The sequence below is a fragment of the Microplitis mediator genome, chromosome 1 (assembly GCF_029852145.1).
Source record: "Microplitis mediator isolate UGA2020A chromosome 1, iyMicMedi2.1, whole genome shotgun sequence".
Taxonomy (NCBI): Eukaryota; Metazoa; Arthropoda; class Insecta; order Hymenoptera; family Braconidae; genus Microplitis; species Microplitis mediator.
In genome coordinates, this window is record NC_079969.1 from 25,258,523 (window position 1) to 25,279,433 (window position 20,911).

Below are 20,911 nucleotides of genomic sequence, written 5' to 3' on the forward strand. Positions count from 1 at the left end.
TGAAAAATTCGACTTCCCAATAGAAAATATCAAATTTAAATATTCAAAAATTCCGAACGTCTTTTAATATCTAATTTATCAATATTTGGATTCAGTATTAGGATATTTAAAAAATATGATAAATATTTATTTTAAAAAATTGTTGTTTTTTTTATTTTATCGTTTTAAATACTATGACTAAGCGCTAGAAGCTTCTATGGTCGTAAAAATACATGGAATTGTTCCAGAGTCGAATAGAATATAAGAGAAAAGAACGTAGAAGCGTTCTGTGGAAGAGGAAGCAAATGATGTAGTAGAGGGGAACATTAAACACCAGACAGTAGTTGTAATGTGAAAATACATGTAAGAGTAAAGTTGTAAAGAGTGGTAGGAAGAGGTTGAGTACACTCATACAATATATTTAACTTATGCATCCATACATCTATACATACATACATACATTTATTACAACAATTCAATACATGGTTGAATTAAACGCCGCATCGTATATATTTATATGAACTCTCAGTTGTGTGAAGGTAAATACAGATGACGTATGATGTGGCTGGCATGCGATTGGTCGTGTCTCCAGCTACATATACCGGTTCCAGTGAAATGTTGTCTACAGAACGTTACTGTGTCTTACACGAGTCTTAAGTGAGTGACCTTGATCGATAGTTTTTTTTAATTTACTCCAATTGAGCAAAAAATAATTACAAGATCTGTTATACTTTTTGCAAGCTTTTAAAACAAGTTGAGCGAAAAAAAGCTTGAGCACAAAATATAAATTTTTTTTTATCATCAAAGGCAGCGAGTAAAAATAAAAAATATGAAAAGTATACTTGTGATTTTCCTACTTCTGCTAGCAAGTGCGCACTGCTACCCAGGTAAGTGCGAGATTTGCGTCTCTATTTTACTTTTAATATTTTTAAAACTCAGATAGTATACGTATATATATATTTATTAGGGTGATTCATTTCGGAGCCAGATTTTTTTTTTTAAGTGCATGTGGAAAAAACCATAGTTCAACACAGAAAAAAAATTTTCACGCATGAAAAAAAATTCTATGTCGATTACAGACCTAGCTCATTGAAAAATTCGATTTTCCTATTTAAATAACATGGGAAAAATTTTTTTCTTAGCTTTAAGTATTTTTAACCTCGTTAACAAATCAATAGATCAAATAAACTAATTTATACTTGTGTAGTAAATTGAACGTTCTACAAAAAAAGTCTCTTATCATTTTTCGATAAATCCATCTGTTTCAAAGTTATTAGAGCTCGTAGTAAAGTTGGAGACCTTTTTACTTTTCCGGTGAAACTATCAGACTTATCACAAAATGTTATAGGATCTTTTTTGTTGAAAATTTTATCCTCTACAAATTATTATCAATAAAGTTTTTTCAAATTCCGCATTGTTTTCTAGTTATTTTCATTTCAATGTCGAGCTCTTGAAAACGATTAGAACCAATTTTTCAGAGCTTGAAATTAAAATGAAAATAACTAGATAACAATGCGGAATTTGAAAAAACTTTACTGATAATAATTTATAGAGAATAAAATTTTCAACAAAAAAGATCCTATAACATTTTGTGATAAGTCTGATAGTTTCACCGGAAAAGTAAAAAGGTCTCCAACTTTACTACGAGCTCTAATAACTTTTGAATAGATGAATTTATCGCAAAATGATAAGAAACCTTTTTTGTAGAGCGTTCAATTTCCTACAAAAGTATGTATTAGTCTATTTGATCTATTGATTTTTTAACGAGGTTGAAAATACTTAAAGCTAAAAAAAAATTTTTCCCATGTTATTTAAATAGGAAAATCGAATTTTTCAATGAGATAGGTCTGTGATCGACATAGAATTTTTTTTCTTGCGCGAAATTTTTTTTTTGTGTTGAACTATGGTTTTTTCCACATGCACTTGAAAAAAAAAAAAATCTGGCTCCGAAATGAAGCACCCTAATATTTAGATATATTAGACTGATTCAAAAAAATCGACTATTGTTTTTTTGAAAAATTATACTGAAAATATTGTTTGAAAAACCGCCTTTTCGCAATTTTCGATTTCCCATTTAAATAACATGGGAAATATTTCTTTCAAAGTTTGGAATTTTATTACTCATTAACGAATCAGATTATTGAAAAATCAATACACATTTTTGTCGGAATTTGAACGCTTTACAAAAAAGGTCTCCTATACATCATTTTTCGATGAATTTAATTTTTCGAGAGCTTAAAATTTGACAGTATTTTTCTTTTCGTTATCTCGAACAATATTTTCCGTATAATTTTTGAAAAAAAACATTGTCGATTTTTTTGAATCAATCTAATACATATATATATATATATATATATATATATATATATATATATATATATATATATATATATATATATATATATATATATATAGTTTTTTGTAAATAATTAATGTCTGCGGTTGATGTAAATAATATTGAAATGGTTTGTGATATTTGCAAATATATATAGAAAGGCGAATTTGAATGCCGGAAACAATTAAATCTGAATCCAATTGGTTTTATACGTGTATTCGGGTTTGAGTTTGATGAGTACATATATATTTGGATATATATATTGTATTGAGTTTATACATATATATATATAGATGAGTATGGTTTTACCGGGACAATGCGGATTAGTAAACGCGTCAAAAAGAGAAGAAAAAGTGTACACAGGTCGAGGAGATTCAATTATGTAACTAACGAGCTCGTGACTAATTGTTTCCGACTTTGCTTCGTTCAAATAATTGCCTAACGGGCCAATCAATAGACCAACGTCTGATTAGATAAATATTAAAATAAAAAAAATAAATAAATAATTTTTTTTCATAAAAAAATTTATGGAAAAATTTAAGTGGGGTATTTTTATAATTATTATTAAGAGGTCAATAATGAGGTTATCGGATACAAGATTGTGCTAAATATAATTTATTCCATACATAAATACATCCATAATTTCTTATAGGTTTATAATTTTATTTATATCAAAATACGTAAAAATTGAATTTTAAAAGACGTAAAAAAAAGTCTTAATCTTTTGATAGGATCGTATTTGACATTTTAACCTGTCGTGCTGTCAACAAAACGTCCAATGCACAGATCAGAAACGCCAATGTCAATAAATTCGATTTCCGGCACTGTCTTTCATTTTATATGACATATATATATATATATTTGAAGTATACATCATTTTTTATAAATATTATTTTTTTAAAGTATAGTTTTTTTTTTATTTTTTTCTCTCGATCTTTCTCCTGAGAGTTGAATGAGTATTGCTATTCCAATCTGTATTTACTTTTACGTTATTATATCCGTGCCCAACTACTGGCTATACTACACTAGTATGACGACTAAAGGAATATAAGAGTAAGCAAGATATATATATACACAACACAATAGAACCTTTTCTCGTGCAGATCGTAAAAGGCTTTGTGCGGCACAAAGCAGCTTAGATGGTAACATCCGCACGTCTTTTCTTCTCGGTTGTTCGAATGGAAAAGCTCCTGGCATCGAGGAACAAACGGGAAACGCAATTAAATATATATATATATATATATATATAGAACGTAGACACTAAATCTGAGGTTAAGGCTGTATTCAATCGTCTATCAAATAATACCGGTTTTATATTTTTTCCTTATGTATTTAATCACGTTATTGATTATATATTTTTTATGACGCAGTTATGCTAAATACCATTCAATACTTGACTCAAGTAAAAGTTAATAAATTAAAATAAAAAATAAATAAACGGTAGCCGATTAAATCATAACTATAAATATTCAAATGTCAGCCATTTTTTGTCACCTAAGATTTTAATCAATTAATTTCTCTTTTGCTACACATTAAAATACTATTATTTTTTTTTTCTATCCTAAGTATAAGTGAATAAAGAACATAAACCACCCAAGTTAAAAATGAAACTTGATTCAGGCTCACTTCACCTCATTTTGTTTTGAAGTTATCGATTTGCCGACAATTTTCCGATAAAATCCAGTGCAGCCAGATCGTGCGATATTTTTACCCCTTCCCGTGGTGAAATAGCATGGAGTTTAATGGCAGGAGGGGGTAAAAATATCCCACGATCTGGCTGCACTGATAAGATCTCGACTTTTCCGGCTTAAATTAAATTTTTGTAAACTTTTAAAGCTTTCTTAATCTGAGATTGAACTTATTTGTATTTGTTATTTTAGTTTGAACTTATTTGTCTTCACTTTGAGTACGACAGTTCCTGATTAAACAAAACGATTAACTCAATGATGTATATATATCTATATAGTAGTAAACTTGAATTATTTTGAATCGTTTCTTTTCATCCGGGGTCATTCACCTTACTTTAGACTTGATCAATCGAGTAAGAAACAAGCAGTATTTTTTAGTGTAAAATTTGTTTGTTACGTTTCACCTTAGCTTTGACTTTTTCGCTTTATAATCTAAGTCGGATAAGTTGAAACCAAGTCAATTTCGACTTGATTTAGACTTTTTCGTCTTAAATCGTGACTAAGTAAGCCAGTTAAGTCTAAACCAAGACGAAAACTCCATGTAAACCAAGTCTAAATCAAATTTCATTTTTGACCCGGGTAGTCATTTATCATATTTCTACTCTCTAAACGTGAATTAGTGAAAATGAGTGAATATGCACTAATTTCAAGTGCAAACCGAACCGCTAATTGCAAAAAATGGTTCAATTGGCACTCTGAATGAGTGAATATTCACTTATTTCACTTATTCATGTTTAGAGAGTAGTTACAATGCAATTAATAAATAGATGATGATATTTTTGTACACTGAAAAATAGATTTATTTGAGCCAAAGATATCGTATATTTGGATATGGCCAAATAAATATTTAATTGTGAGAAAGATATAATATATTTGAGTAGTTTAATTGCGTGAAATAAGTGATTTATTTGTGGTAAAGAATATCCCGAGTCGAAATATTAGATGTAAATTGAACGTTTTTAACGTTTTTTGGTTCGTATAAAATTGATAATTTCATGAGTTATGATTTTAGTTTAATCATAACATTAATTAATTTATTTCAATATTTGTAATCACAACTTTCAAAATCTTGATATCATAATATATGAAAAGATATAAATATATAGTGTTAAAGATAGAAGTATGAAACTGAAAAAAATTTTTTTTTCAAAATACGAATTTTTTATTTAAGAGCCAGAAAGGCAGACGACAAAATTTTAGGGAATTGTCGTGATTATAATCCAGAAGTACAAAATCGATGAAAAAAATTTTTTGGTATTCTTATGTTTTCTTATTGTAAGTCTTAATAGGTTTTAGTTACGTTTTTGATATATGATACTCCAACCTACGTTTTGATTAAGTTGAAAGTTGTCAAATTGAGTTTTTAATGTCCAAAACGTTCAATTTACGTTAAAAACGTTCAATTTACGTTTAAAACGTTAAGAACGTTCAATTCACGTCTAATATTTCGACTCGGGAAATGATCCAATTGCTACAAATAAATAAGGGCTTCAAATATATGTATAGTATCGCCAAATTTTAGGTTATTTGTCACAAATTTAATATCTTTACCACAAATATATCAATTACTTACCACAAATAAATTATATATTTCCGTCAAATTATAAAATTATTTGAATCAACTGTCATATTTTGTTGTACCAAATATATTTATTTGTCATTCAGAAATATTAAAAAAAAAAAAGCCAAAAATAAATTGATTCATTTCGGACAAATATTTATTTTTTTCAGTGTATTAATATATAAAGTATGGGGTTAGATTTTTTTTTTTAGTTCGTAACTACAGTATATAATTTAGTCAGTTAAAAATGAAAAAGGGCATTTGAAGTATTAAAAGTTATAAAGCAATGTCTTTACTTTATAAGAAAGTAAAAAGTTGCCCAGGGGACTGTGATTTAACCGGTTTAAAAAATAAAAAAAATTTACTGTGATAATAGAAAAAAAAGAAATAATGATAATAAAAAGTATGTATAATTAATTGTCACTGGAATGAAAAAAAAATTATTTTACTTTCTTCTTTGTCACCTGTTGGATGTCTTTGTGAACTTCAATAATAAAATAACAAGCATTGCAAGTACTGAATTAAAGAATAGCTTTAATCAGAAGATAATAGTAATGATAATAATAATAGTATCGATAATGATAATAATAAATAAGTAGTGAAGAGAAAAATATCTCGAAATGAAAATAATTTTTTTTATTTTTCATTTAAAGCATTGCGGTTGAGACGCAATTATGTGAAGGCATCAGACATCGAAGAATGGAAGTAAAGCTCGCGAGAGGAAAAAGCGGAAATGGAGTAGTACCGGGGGGTAAAAGTAAAGTAAAGGGGAAGCTCTAGATTAGTGTGGGTTAGAAGAGAATGAGGGAGGAAGTGAATGAGACGACACGAGCAAAGTGAAAAAAAAAACAATAATAATAATAAAAATGTGTATTATAGTACTATAGTATATGGTATATAGTGTGTATGGTATAAATGTGTATGGGCTGTGAGGATAAGTGAGATAGAAATAGTAGACGTATTTTAAGAATTACGTCCAAAGCTCCTTGTCGCCGTTGTGGGCTTAAGAATTATGCGGAAGCGCGCGGTCGGTTGGAAGACAATCCAATTACGGTCGTTGGAGAAGCCATAAACCAACCCTTGTTTCTTTTCTTTTTTACTTCACTTCACGTTCATCCCTCTTTCTTACCTTGTTACCGCAGAGTATCGGGAGCGATGAAAAGGAGACTGTTTGTCTGCTGTGTTAATTTTAAATTTATCGTTATTTATATATCTTTTGTATAATAATTTATCTCAACACTGTTCATTTTTTAGCCTCACTAATTTACCGGAATAACCCACTCCGTAATTTAAAAGGGTCATTTTTAAAAATACATTCTTTTGAATAATTTTGCGAAGGTAAATTTTATTTTTGATAAACTTTAATAAATTGAGTATTAATAAATCAGTCTATTGTTAAATTTATTAGAGTCGATTAGTTTCTTCCAGAATATTGGAAGCGAAAAATAAACTTTCTTACAGATTTGTCTCAGAATATCTTTAAAATTAATTACGGAAGTATCGAACTACAGTCAATGATAATTTTAAATTTTTAATATATTAACTTATTCGTACACGGGTCAAAAATAAAACTTGATTCAAACTCGCTCTACCTTATTTTATTTTTGAAGTAATCGATTTGCCAACGATTTTTCGATAAGATCTCGACTTTTTCGACTTGAACTAAATTTTAATCAACTTTTAGAGCTTTTTTCATCTCAGTTATAACTTTTTCGTCTTCATTTTGAGCACGAAAGTCTTTCACCTTACTTATGATTTGCTGAATCAAGCCGAGAAAAAGTGATTTATTTGTTTTACTTTAGACTTGATCAGCCAACTCACAAGCAAGCAGTATTTTTTAGTGTAAAATTTTTTTTTTTTTCACGTTTCATCTTAGTTTTGACTTATTCGCCTTATAATTCGAGTCAAATGCTTAAACCAAGTCAATTTCGATTTGATTACGACTTATTCGTCTTAAATCGTGACTAAGTAGGCCGGTTAAGTCTAAACGAAGGCGAAAATTCAATGAAATTCATCTCCGTAAAAAAGTCTTGTTTACCCGAATCAAAATTCAATTCGTTAATTGAACGTACAAGACGTTGAAAACATAAATTCAACCTTTAAAGACGTAAATAGTCGTAAAACGTACTTTAGACGTAGTTGACGTACGATAACGTAAATAAGATTTGCGTAATCGTAAATCGTAGATACAACCTTTCAAAATTTGCAATAAAACAATTAAACTATGTCGGAAACATTTAATTGCCAAAAGACATGTCTAGCAGCTAGAAGACAAGAAATAAAAATTCTTAGCAGCTGTAGAAAAATATTTTGGGCCTTGCAGGAGATAACTCTACTGATGCCCAGTTTCTCGAGCTTTTTTGGGTCTTACAGACTACCTAGAAGCTTGTAGACAAAAATGTTTCCGATATAGTTTAATTGTTTTATTGCAAGTTTTGAAAGGTTGTATCTACGATTTACGATTACGCAAGTCTTATTTACGTTATCGTACGTCAACTACGTCTAAAATCTAAAATACGTTTTACGACTATTTACGTCTTCAAAGGTTGAATTTATGTTTTCAACGTCTTGTACGTTCAATCTACGATTTAAATTTCGACTCGGGATTCTCTTGTGAAAAACGGCTTGAAATTTCGATTTGGTAAACCAAGTCTATATCAAGTTTTATTTTTGACCCGGGTAATGAAAAGTTCAAATTTTCAATAATTTTTATTCAAATGATCTCTGATGATTACCCGGGACAAAAATAAAACTTGATTTAGACTTAACTGGCTTACTTAGTCACGATTTAAGACGAAAAAGTCAAGATCAAGTCGAAATTAACTTGGTTTAGACTTATTCGAATTGAATTATACGGCGAAAAAGTCAAAACTAAGGTGAATGACTATCGCGCTCGAAGTAAAGACGAATAAGTTTAAACTATGATAAAAAAATACGAATAAGTTGAAACTAAGATGAAAAAAGTTCAAAAAGTTAAAAATAATTTAATTTACGTCGAAAAAGACGAGATCTTATCGAAAAATCGTCGGCAAGTCGATAACTTCAAAAGAAAATAAACTGAAGCAAGTCTAAATCAAGTTTTATTTTTGACCCGGGTAGTCAAAAATATTTTTTACAGAGAAAATGGTTGAAAAATAAATTTTAAAAAAATCATGTGATAAATTTCTATAAATAAACAGGGCCATTCTTTTTATAAAATGTTGAGAAAATTTGATACAAGACTAAAATTTTCCTCAACTTTATTTTATTCTTTCGAACAAAACTTTGTTTTCTGTGATCATAACGAAATTAAACTGCTTATTCTTGCTCATTGATTATAATCCTTTTACTTTTACATAGAATTATAAATATAAAACTGCAAATACAACTTTTCTCGAAAAAATTATCTAAATATAACCGTTTGAATTATAAAATATAGAGATAATTTTTTCAATGACATTAATTAATAATTTAATATTTCGTCTCATTTGTATAGACGAATACGTAATTATTTATTCAAATATGACATATGAAAAAAAAGTTCGATAAGTCATATATAAAATATTTAATAACATAATTAGCAGATGTTGACATACATATGTCAGTCAGTAGACTAAAAATAAATTGTTTCAGTTATTTAAAATGTTCTTTTTTTTACCTACATTTCTAGAGGTATTTTGACATATTAGTGGAATGACATTATCAGCGCACATTGTGAAATAAATTAAATCAACGTTTGCTAATTTTAAAATAGAAATTACCAATAATTAATGCGTTTCATGTGTCACTTAACAGCATTAAATATTAATGCTACGACTATATTTGTTTTAGCATGTATATATATATATATATATAGGACTATTGTGACAATGGATATCCATTTGTATTATAATGATGCGACATTCAAAGCATCGTAATATAGTCAGTTTGAACGATTGAATTTACGTCGTAAGCAAATAGAATTTTATCTCAAATTACTCGAGATTTTGTATGTATATATAACATGCATATATACTATTATTATTGTACACGTTAATACGATTGAATGTCAAGTGTAAACGATTTAACATTAATTTAAAATGAGTTTTTTTTTTCAATTCAATTTTCAATTGATAAAATTCTGCTCCAAACAATAAAAGTTGAAATAAAATAACTAGACGATATTTATAAAAAAAAAAAAAAGAGCCATCCGGCCTTACCCGGAATGGAAAGGTAGATTTCTTATGTAAATACAATAAAGCTACAATAGTGTAATTAATACTTATTTTGTAAGCTTCAACATGAATTTCAAGGAAATAAGTTATGCCTTATCATTTAGAAGTTATTAGAAGACTAAGCTGCAAAAATAAGCTTTTTTAATATTTTGTGAAATTTTCGATATCATTAAATTGTTAGAAAAGATGTTTAAAAAAATCAAGTATTACAGTGAAAATTAAAGCTAATCGTCCAAATTTCGAGATATTTTTTAAAGAATTGAGTTGTCATTTTTGGTTCAAAAGTTATTTAAGGATAAAGCCAGAAAATTCATTTTTATGAAAATCAAAAAAAATTTCAAACACCCACAACTTCCAAACTAATCGACCGATTGGGCTCATATTCGAACTTGATCAAGGTAATCGTCCAACAAATAAGTGTATAAAATTTCATTAAGATCCGTTAAGAATTGCGGGCGTTATCTTTATGACAAGGCGCGTTATGTCGTATATATATACATGCATACATACATATATAAACTTTTGAGTGGATGGTATTTTTTGACTCTACTAGGTAAAATAAGATATATGGTGGCAAAATTCTTTGATAATTCGATCATGAGACCCATTGCAATAGTCCGATTTCTAAAAAAATCTACCTAAAAAGAAAATTAATTATTTACAAATTAGTGTTATCGAAACCAATTATGGATTTGACTTTGAGAAGAAAAAAATAAATAATTTAACATAGACTTGTGTATTAAATTATTGACACTTTGCATCGTCATATTAACGATAGCTCTTGAAAAGTAATGAGTCAGATGAGTCATTAACCTGAGTCACTGAAAGCATGACACTGCTAAAATATAAGTAAAAAGAGTTTTTAAAAATAAATAGCAAGGTAGAATTACAATTTCATGTTAATTAGAGCATAGTTCAAGTGGAAGAACAGAAATATTTAGAAACTAATTTGGCTACTACACTCTAGCAGCATGTATACCTGTATTTATATACCCTCATATATTACTACATCTTTATATATCTATATATGTATATTCATATATAGGTACTCTTTGGTAACATATTTATGTGAATATTCACTGGAGGCCCGAGCCAAACGCAATAAGTCGTTGGCTGTGTAGTGAGAACGATATGAGCAGAGCACGAGAGAGGGTTTGTACTGCCTACAACAGTAGAGTGCTCGGCATCAAGTACTTGCAAGTTATTACGCGTCTTTGACGTTGAATACCCACCTTGCCCATTTATCCACATATATGTATACATTCATATTTATAACCATATATATGTAATTTAATGTTATATATATGAAATTTAGTGATTCCAAAATTTCAAACTCAAGACATTCTATAGAATTTAGATATTTTTCTTTACACTGTAGTCTAGAAGTATATACATTTTTGAGACTTAAAATAATAAGAAGGAAAAAAATAGCAAACGAAATAATTCATATTTCACGAGTTATTGCTTTATACTTTCATTTTATTTATATATATTTTTTTATTGTTTTTTGAGTTATATATATATTTTTCGATTGTAAAGCCAACAAAATATCCGCGAATAGTGTTGTAAAGAATCGTGCAAACGTGGCAGAAGCAATATTATGTGCATATGTGCAGCAGCGATCTCGTGCAAATCGTCGAGAAATTAATAATGCAAGAACATCCGGTGGAGTGCGGTATGTTGCAGACGCTGAATCGACGATATTACTATACGCCCGGTATATCGCCCGAAAAATTCATAAAGCTCATTTTATCGTGTGAACAATTAAAAATAATAATTATTACGGCAAAACGAAAAATAGGGGTTGAAGGGTGAGAGAATGGTATGAATTTTAAAAGTATTAAGTCGATACACTGTAAAAAATCGGGAGTGAATACGGATTTTATTTTAATCCGAAGTCACTCCGTTACTCGGAGTTCCGGAGTTAAAATAATCACTCCGCATAAGGAGTAATTTCGGAGTAACGCGGATTTTATTTCAATCCGAATTCACTCCGGCCCGGAGTTTTAGTACTTAAATAAATTAATATTTAATAGAAACAGCTGTTAATTATAAACATAATTATTTAAATAAATAACTCATTGAGATATTAATAATTAAACTTAAAATATTATGTTTTTAATTTATAAAATGTTTTAGTAACTCAGTAAATTATAATTTTATATATATAGGGGAAGGGGGGGGGGGGGGCAAAACGGGATAGGCCGGCAAAATGGGGTACCCTCAAAATTTCGTCAAAATTTTTTTTTCTCGAAAAACTTTCGAAAATGGTCAAAAATGACATCTAGTGTTACATTCTGGCTTATCTATTGATTATACAGAATATTTTTAATTTGACCAGGTTGACGTCGTTAGGGTGTCAATAGACCCCAGGTGCGTCAGCTGTTGACCTTCTCCTATTTTAGGCAAAAAGTTTAATGACTTACCATGGTGGAGATTATGGGCCCCATAAGTCAGCCCAAATAATCCCTTTCTTGCGTAACTTCTTCGCCTCCGCTGGTGCGTACGCGTCTCGGCCGGTGGCCTTGAAGTAGGCCTCGGAGTAGTACCCGTAACGAGGGTCGTGAAAAGGGATGCTCCCACTGGGTGGATGGACGGATGGAACGTCCACTGGATCCAACTGCCAACCCTCACTGATACCAGTCCAGAAGACTGGGTTCGTCCGTGAATCTTCCTCTGCACAGGAAGGGCTTTGAAGGCTCCGTTCCTCCGTCAGGACGGGCGACTCCAGCTGTTGGACCACACCACAAGAGCTCGACGGCTCAACAACACAAGAGCTCGACGGCTCAACAACACAAGAGCTCGACAACTCACGAACCTCACTTAACGCGATACCCGAATTTGGAATAACCAACGTCACTGGATCGAGAAGAACTTCCTCGGCAACGATTTCTAGGCGGCGGCGTTGGTGAACTGAACGACCGAGATCCTCATGGATCGTACGAAGAACCCGACGTAATTGGGCCTTTTTACCTGCCCTTCGGCTTCTCGGCATGAATTTTGGAAGTCAGGAAGGAAGTGCTTGGGCTGCCAGTGTCGGCGCCCAAAGCAGATGAGAATATTGGGCTGCCAGTGTCGGCGCCCAAAGCAGGTGAGAATATTGGGCTGCCAGTGGCGGCGCCCAAAGTTAAAAAGGAAAATGTATTTTGAAAAAAATACGGATAGATATATATATATTTTGCCTTAAAGTCCGAGTGACAGGATCAAGCCAGCGGATTTGTATAGAGTTCTTAGCTCTATTAGATCTTGTGATCGACTGACTTGATTCTGTCGCTCCTTGGTATAATACATTATCAAAACTGTTAACGTTGCATCTCAGGTTTCCTATGAGAGAATCGTCGTGGCCCGGGTCTCATGCATCGTCATCTGTTTAGACTATCCGCGAGCCACGGCGACTCTCTTATCGCAAGAGATTTCCGTTACATTGTTGGCGGTGAATAAAAATAATATCGCCAACAAAGTAACGATTTATTAATTTATTAATTAATTATGATTATAAGAAGTGTCGAACCGTTTATTCGCCCACTGTGGCGAATAAATAATTCGAGACTTCAAAAAAAAAATTTCTAAAAATTTTTATTTAAATTTAATTAGAGCCAGAACGTAACACCTCCCGACTTAAGTAAGTCGCGGCGCTTTAATAAAATCGGTGCGACTTCTGATCATAAATAAAGTGGCTCGATATAAATTTAAATTAATAACATGACTGACTCTATATAAACTAAAGGTTAAATTTGATTTTGAATACTGTAATAAAAAAAAAAAAGGTTCTTGGCTTTAGTATTTTAACCTTAACCTGAGACACAACGTTTTATAATATTACTTAAACTTAGTAATATGAAACTAATTGTTAGTATCTTCGTATTTGAATTACCTCCCGACTCGGTCGTTTGGTATTTTGAAATGATTAACTCTTAATATAAATTCGTACAGGTGTACGACCGCCTTGCGGTTATTCCTAAGTTACTTAAGAAGTAACTGACTGAAGAAGTTAAAAATAATGCGAGGTAACAACCTCCCGACTTAAGTCAGTTAACATCTTTCAATGATTCTACGTATTTATGGTATAAAAAAAAAACAATTACAGATACATATATGTGTTTTGAACACCTTTTCGGTTATATAATACTAATATACTGCGTAATTCTTAAGTAAAACATTACTAAATATAAAATTTCCTGATAATAACAGGTATCAAAGTCTTTTAAGATTAATTTATTGTCTTCAAGACAATTCCTTAAATTTCTAAAATGTTTTATTTTAACTTAAATAGGCACAATCTGGCTTTCGCGTTCACTCGCGAATTTCACTAAAAATGTTCACTCGCGGTTTTCCGCGCGGTTTCTCAAACGAGTTAGCATATCACTGTTTGTACACTCATGGAGTTTGGACCTCAGTGGTTGATCTTCGAGTTGACGATTTAGTTCCGCATAGGACATTTCTTGAGGTGGCGCAGACCTACGAAGTTCAGGTTCCTCATCGATAATGGATATACTTGACCTCGGACGAGGTATTGGAGCCTTGCTTCTTTGACTCTCTACATCCAAATCGTACCTTCTGCGGTGATGGTGATGCAGTATGAGATTCGCCAATGTATCCCATATTGCTGTTACTAGGACTAAGCTGCAGCCCCATATGCCATACAATGCGTATGCATGAAATATCGTGTCAAAAATGAACTTCAATAGACGTAATACTAACATAACTGATAATATGCCAGCGGTAACGGATCCGAAGTCGATTAAGCTTCGCCAGATTCTCTGTCCTGTGGTGAGCGCTAATTTTTCTAGCGCTTCTTCGTCGAATAATCCCAGCACGTTGATGCTTCCTGCGGGTATATCTCGTCCAGCTGCTCCCATGGCTATGGAATTGAGCAGTGCTGGTCTTTCAGCCGGAAACATTATCCGGTTACGTAATTTCTCAAGATCTTTTGGAGAGTAGATTCCTGATGTAGCCAGATGCTCTGGGTTTTCGTAGTTCCAAGTCGGAACTGTCAGCGGTTGAAGTTGTTGTGGTGTTGGTGCCCGAATACTCTGAGGCGTCAAATGGTACCATGCTCCATCAATGAAGTACCCAGTAGGTAGAATAGCATTGCACTCGATGATAGTACCTCTTCTTAGGAGTATCCTTGACTTTGGAGCTAGAAAATAACTTTGGTTGTTGTACGTTACCGGAAGTTCTTGATAACAGTGTTCATCGTGTCTTACGCGCACAGGCACAGGTAGGCACTTTGTAATGTGCACTAATTCACCGGCAACGGTGGTGTAGTACCCTGGGCTTTTCATAAGCGCGTAACCGAATTCGTCTGGAGCTAATGATGACAAGGCCAATGCATTCATCAATATTGAACGCTCTAACTCACAACGTCTTACGAGGACGTCATGGTAGAGGTTTTGAATCTGCTGCCTAATGAATTTCTCGACGTATATAAACTTGCTGTTTACATACGCAAATATATCCATATCTTCGGTCTTAATTGCTTCTACCTGCATGGTGTAATCTGAGGTTTTAAGGACGACTATGAAAAGCTTCGGGTGCTCCGTTTTGACAACATTATGCCCGCACACTTCTACCTCACCTCGCTGGGCAAGCGCGAAGGTGATATCTTCCGTGGTGAGTGAATAGACATCTGGATGTCCCTCTTCCCCGATGATTCTCGTGGCCGATCCTTGGTAAAGCAACGCGTATTTCATCAGGCACGAATCTTTTGGAGTCTCACTCCAGAACGCGGTCATACCTTCACTACTAACGCAAGTAAGTTTTTGCGCGTCACATCGCGTTCCCGATCTTAAAATTACCTGATTCGTTTTAGTGTTCAGCGTTGTTTCATAATCGGAAAGAGATATTTCGAATAAGCCGTCGGCCACTACTTTTTGCCAAGTACCCCACGCATCACTAAACACACCTTCCGCACACGTACCGTCCATATGGTGATCACCGGCTAGTATAGCCTGTCTAAAGTTTGTAGTGTTCATTTTCAAATCAATCATATGGACTCGATCGTAAAGCCAGATTGCACCCGTTTCATGCATTTTCTTACATCTAGTATAATCCATCTCTAAATAATACTCTCTACGCCCGTTTAACACGGAGGATGTATGGGAGTGCATTCCGCAGCGCTGTACGACTCTATTGATTAAAATTTTGCATTCAATCACGTGGACGTGAATTATTTCAGCCGGTTGCAATAAGCTTATTGAGACTTTTTCAGTTTCCGCTTTTCTTACGGGGAAATTGCACTCCCCTACATCCAACAATGATAGCGTAGTCATATTCATTGACGATCCACTGCAGTCATATCCAACCAGCCCCAAGGAAAAGGGAAGAAGTCCCAGCAGTATCACCAATCCGGTCACCTGAAAATTATATACGAGATATTCTTAGCTTGTTGAGATGAACTACTTTCACCACTCCATCTATGTCTACTTCGGCAGTCTCGTTCCCACCGATTGCTATTACGTCATGAGGACCGGTATACTGCGGGTCTCCTTTACTTTTCCTTGGTTCCCGTAGTACAAATACTCTAGTACCCGGTCTAAACTGGTGTGGATTTATTTTCCTATCATAATAATATTTTGACCTAATTTTAGCCTGATGTAAGTTTTCATTGGCAGTCACTTCAGCCTGTCTTATACGTCTATATAATTGCTCTAAATAACCTGCATATGTCTCATTAGGTTCTTCAATAGTTTGTATGCGAGAAGGAAGACGGGGTAACTTCCCAAATATTAACTGATACGGAGTGAATCCTGTACCCTCATGTTCACTTACATTATATGAAAATGAGGCTATGTCCAGGCATTCATCCCAATCTTCATTCTCGCCTATGTAATTTTTCAGATATTCTTGTAATACATGGTGAGATCTTTCCACCGATCCATTACTCTGAGGTCTATATGCAGATGTATGATATTGTTTGATTTTATACTTTTTCGCAATGTTTTTTAATAGACTCGAAAGGAAGTTCGTTCCTTGATCAGTTAGTATGGCCTTAGGTGGCCCGAAGTAGCAAAACCAACGATTTACTAAAGCCTGTGCTACATCTACGGCTGTTGCTTGCTCTAAAGCGATTGCCATTGAAAACTTAGTCAGGAGATCCTGTATAGTTAATATGTACTTATTTCCAGACGCAGAAGTATGCGTTGGGTACATAATGTCTAAACCTATTTTATCAAAACCCGCATCAGGGGTATCCGTGAGGACCATTGGCTGCTTTGTTTTAACTCTAATTAACTTTTTTAGTTGGCAATCCAAGCATTTTTGAATGTAATCGATAACATCTTGTTTAATTTTTGGCCAGAAAAAATTTTGTCTGATTCTTTTGTACGTTTTGGTCATTCCTTTGTGACCTCCCACGGCCGAACCGTGGTATTCCTCCAAGATTTCTAATTTTTCATCCTCATTTGGGATACGCACGAGGTTAAGACAAATAGTTATTTTAACCTCGGTGTCTGCAAAGATATCGATTAATTCTTCTTGGATTGTCAACCAATTTATATCATCTATTTTGTTAGTTTTTGCCACGCTGAATGACTCTAGACCTATTTCCATTACTACATTGTATGCAGAAGCCAATGTTTCTCGGATATCCTCGACTGATACGAGGTCAATATCTCTATACTTAGGAGCTGCTATTATACAGCGTTTATTTCCCCTGTAGGGTATTACAGTAGACCTACAAAAGGTTAATTGTGCGGGAATTTCCAAGACGTCAGCAAGTTCTTTGCTTCCTTCGTCATGAGGTTTCCCTTTTACGTTTGTAAATATTAGTACATTATCTGATTGCATTGACAACCGATCACGCGTTTCGCGAACGTTCGGAGCTATTTCTCGCGTCATGGGTGTAGTATGCTTTCGCCTGGCTCGTGGACGAACGGGTGCATACTCTCCCTCATCGCTGTCTTCTTGGTCCACGTCTTTGCGACCTTGGACGTTATCGTCGTCCGATTCCGACGTTTCTCCATCGGTTTGGAGTCGCTCCTCTCCGATATCGTTTTCGTTAGCGTTAGCTTCGTCATCCGCTTCCGCGTCTTCTAACATCGGTTCGTCGTCCGAATCAGGAATAACCTGGTGACGACTCCGATCTTCGTTATCCGAAACTACTACTTCCTCACCTTCGCTAGAATCGTTTGCAGATTGATGACCTTCTGCGGGCGATTGATTTGTATCAGGTACAGGTAGAGCTGAAGGCCACACGCGGGGTCTAAATACGAATTGGACTGGAGGAGTTACCTGCTCCGGCTCGGTGTCATTATCTTCCGGGTCAGTAACAACGCGTACTTTGCGTCTGAGATTGTACTGCTTCCTCGTCCGTTTTACCCCGGGGGTAGAGTCATCTTCGCTCGTTTCATCGGGAGTCGTTGCCGTTTTATCTGGGTCAAATTTCCGTATCGGGCCGACCCGTGCTTCAGGAGTACACTCCTCTGGTTCGTCAACCGGATTTCGAGAGAGAGAATCCACGTTTGAATTTACGCGACCCGGCTTGTAAACTACTTTATACATGTAGTCTTCCATGCTTAACCGCCACCTTACTATTCGAGAGTTTGGTGATGATACCGAATTAACCCATGTAAGGGGTCTATGGTCAGTAACTAACGTGAATTGACTTCCATAGATGTATGGCCGAAATTTATTCACCGCGTAGACTATCGCGAGCATTTCCTTTTCAATGGTCGAATAGTTACGTTCGGCTGAATTTAACAAGCGAGACGCGTAAGACACAGGTTTATCCTTATTTATTTCCCCTTGGCTTAAACACGCCCCGATTCCGTAATCACAAGCATCAGTTGTGATGATAAACTCTCGCGAGAAATCCGGAAATTGTAAAATCGGTGACTCTATCAATTTCTTTTTAAGCGTCTCAAACGCTTCCGATTGACTCTGACCCCATTCGAACACTGCATCTTTTTGCAGCAGAGAGGTTAGTGGTTTGCTTATCTTCGCGTAGTTGTCAATGAATCTCCTGTAATACCCGGTTAGACCCAAAAATTCCCGAACCTTTTTAACATTTTTCGGTATCGCGAATTTTTCGACCGCGTCAGTTTTCTTAGGGTCCGGTTTAACACCGTTTCCCGATATTATATGTCCCAGATAATTAATTTCTTTTAAAAATAAGTTACATTTATCGGGTTGCAGTTGCAAACCCGACTTACGTAGACAAATAAACAACTCTTTGATTTTCGCGACGTGGTCCACAAATGTTTTAGAGTAGACGACTATGTCATCCATATACACAAAGACACCCCTGCCAAGCAGTCCCACCAATACCTTGTTCATTAATCTTTGAAATGTCGGAGGGGCATTTTTCAGTCCAAACGGCATTCTAACAAATTCATAATGCTGGTTTGGCGTAGAAAAGGCTGTCTTGTGTATATCGTCTGGGTGAATTTTAATTTGGTGGAAACCACTCGCTAGATCAAAAGTTGAGAAGTACTCAGCATCGCCTATTTGGTCGATTATTTCGACAATATTTGGCGTAGGGTAAACGACTGTAAAAGTTTTTTCGTTCAAATCACGAAAGTCGATTACCATACGCCATTTCTTATTACCGAAAGAATCTTCCTTTTTAGGAACGATCCAAATCGGGGAACAATAACCTGATTCTGAGGGTCTAATAATACCCTTCTCTTCTAATTCTCTGACCTGTCTCGAAATCTCCTCCTTATGTATGGGAGGAAAGCGATATTGTTTCTTAAATACTGGATGGTCATCCGTAGTTATTATACGGTGTAAAATCTCGTTTGTGGATCCGAGATTTTCTCCAGATAAATAAAATAAATCTTGATTCTCAAAAATCAAATTTTTGATTTCCATGCGCTGCCGAACCGATAAATCTTCGGTAATATGCACGGAGTTGGTCACTTCTTGTGCCCGCTCCGGCATTTCATTATTTTCAGACATCGTGAATACCTTTGATTCTACGATCCCTGAATCCTTCAAATTCTCCCCGACTTCCGACCCAATGTCTTTAGACAGTCGTGGGTTATTAATAGCCCTGGTAGGCTCAACAAAATTATCTGCATTAATAGCAGTTGATTGAGGCTCGCATGGAAAATCACAAATTAAATTCACTGATTTTAATTCAGTGGAAATATCGCTTTCGTCCCCCCATAAGGACGATTGTAAATCGACCACAGGCCTGGGAATAGAAATTTCAGTATCGGAGTTATTGTAAGCCCGTAAGAGCGTACTACCATTATTATTAGTTTCAAAAGTGCCTCCGAGTTCGAGCTCGGATGCACAGTATATTCGAGGTACATAGCCATAGTCAGATGAATCGGGAGTGGTTTTAATTTTAACCACTGTAACAGATCTTGGAGGCAGTTTGTCAATTTCCGTTTCGAAGAACGGGACTTCGATATCGTAAAACGTAAATAATTTGCGATCGAAGAAGAATCTAGCGCCATATTCATTAAAGAATTTTGCACCCAAAATAGCGGGATGAACTATGGGGAAGTCGTCTTCCACCACATTAAATTCAACATCGTAACCGAATAATTCTACGTGGATTTTACCAACCGTATATACTGGGTCTTTATTTATGCCCAGTAGCGCCAATTTCTGTTCTTTGTCGATACCTTGTGGTTTGTTTAACGCACCAATTTTTATAATATTTACCTCCGAACCCGAATCAAGCATGATCGTTAAATAATTTTTGATATCATCGCTTTTGACCAAAATTGCTGGTACCTCGGTTTTTCTTAAATTAATTACGACTGTCGCGACGTTGACTGGTGCGCGACCTCGAAAGGATTTTTCGGCGGGCTTTGAACTTGTTTCGGACTCCCGTGGGACCCGTCGTCGTTCTTCCCCGGGAGTTTGGAGTTTCCCGACGGCCCATAACGCGTTTGTACCAGCGATGCAAATTTAAAACAGTTTGCCAAACTGTGATTTACGTTGCCGCAGCACGGGCACTCCTCCCGATTTTTCTCGGGTTTTCTTTCGTTACCGCGAGGGTTGTTCTTATTACCGGATCCGTTATTCTGGTTTCTCCGGTCAACATTACTGTGTTTATTGTTAAATTTACTGTCGGTATTATATTTGTTATTGTTATTGTTGTTACCCGATGCCTTTTTCTGCAAGCAATCTCTTTCGAAATGCCCGCGTTTATTACAAAAATTACATCGAAGCTCTTTATTTTTATCCGCCTGGCGCT

General features: G+C 34.4%; 1 protein-coding gene across 1 annotated transcript in view; it reads left to right on the forward strand.

The window, feature by feature from the left end:
• Nucleotides 1–584: 584 nt before the first annotated feature.
• Nucleotides 585–20,911, forward strand: part of LOC130664290 (icarapin-like) — a 47,229-nt gene continuing 26,902 nt past the window's right edge. The window contains exon 1 of the mRNA XM_057464181.1: nucleotides 585–866. Within this exon, the coding sequence (XP_057320164.1) occupies nucleotides 809–866 (58 nt within the window). The 5' untranslated portion in view covers nucleotides 585–808. The remainder of the gene's footprint in view (nucleotides 867–20,911) is intronic.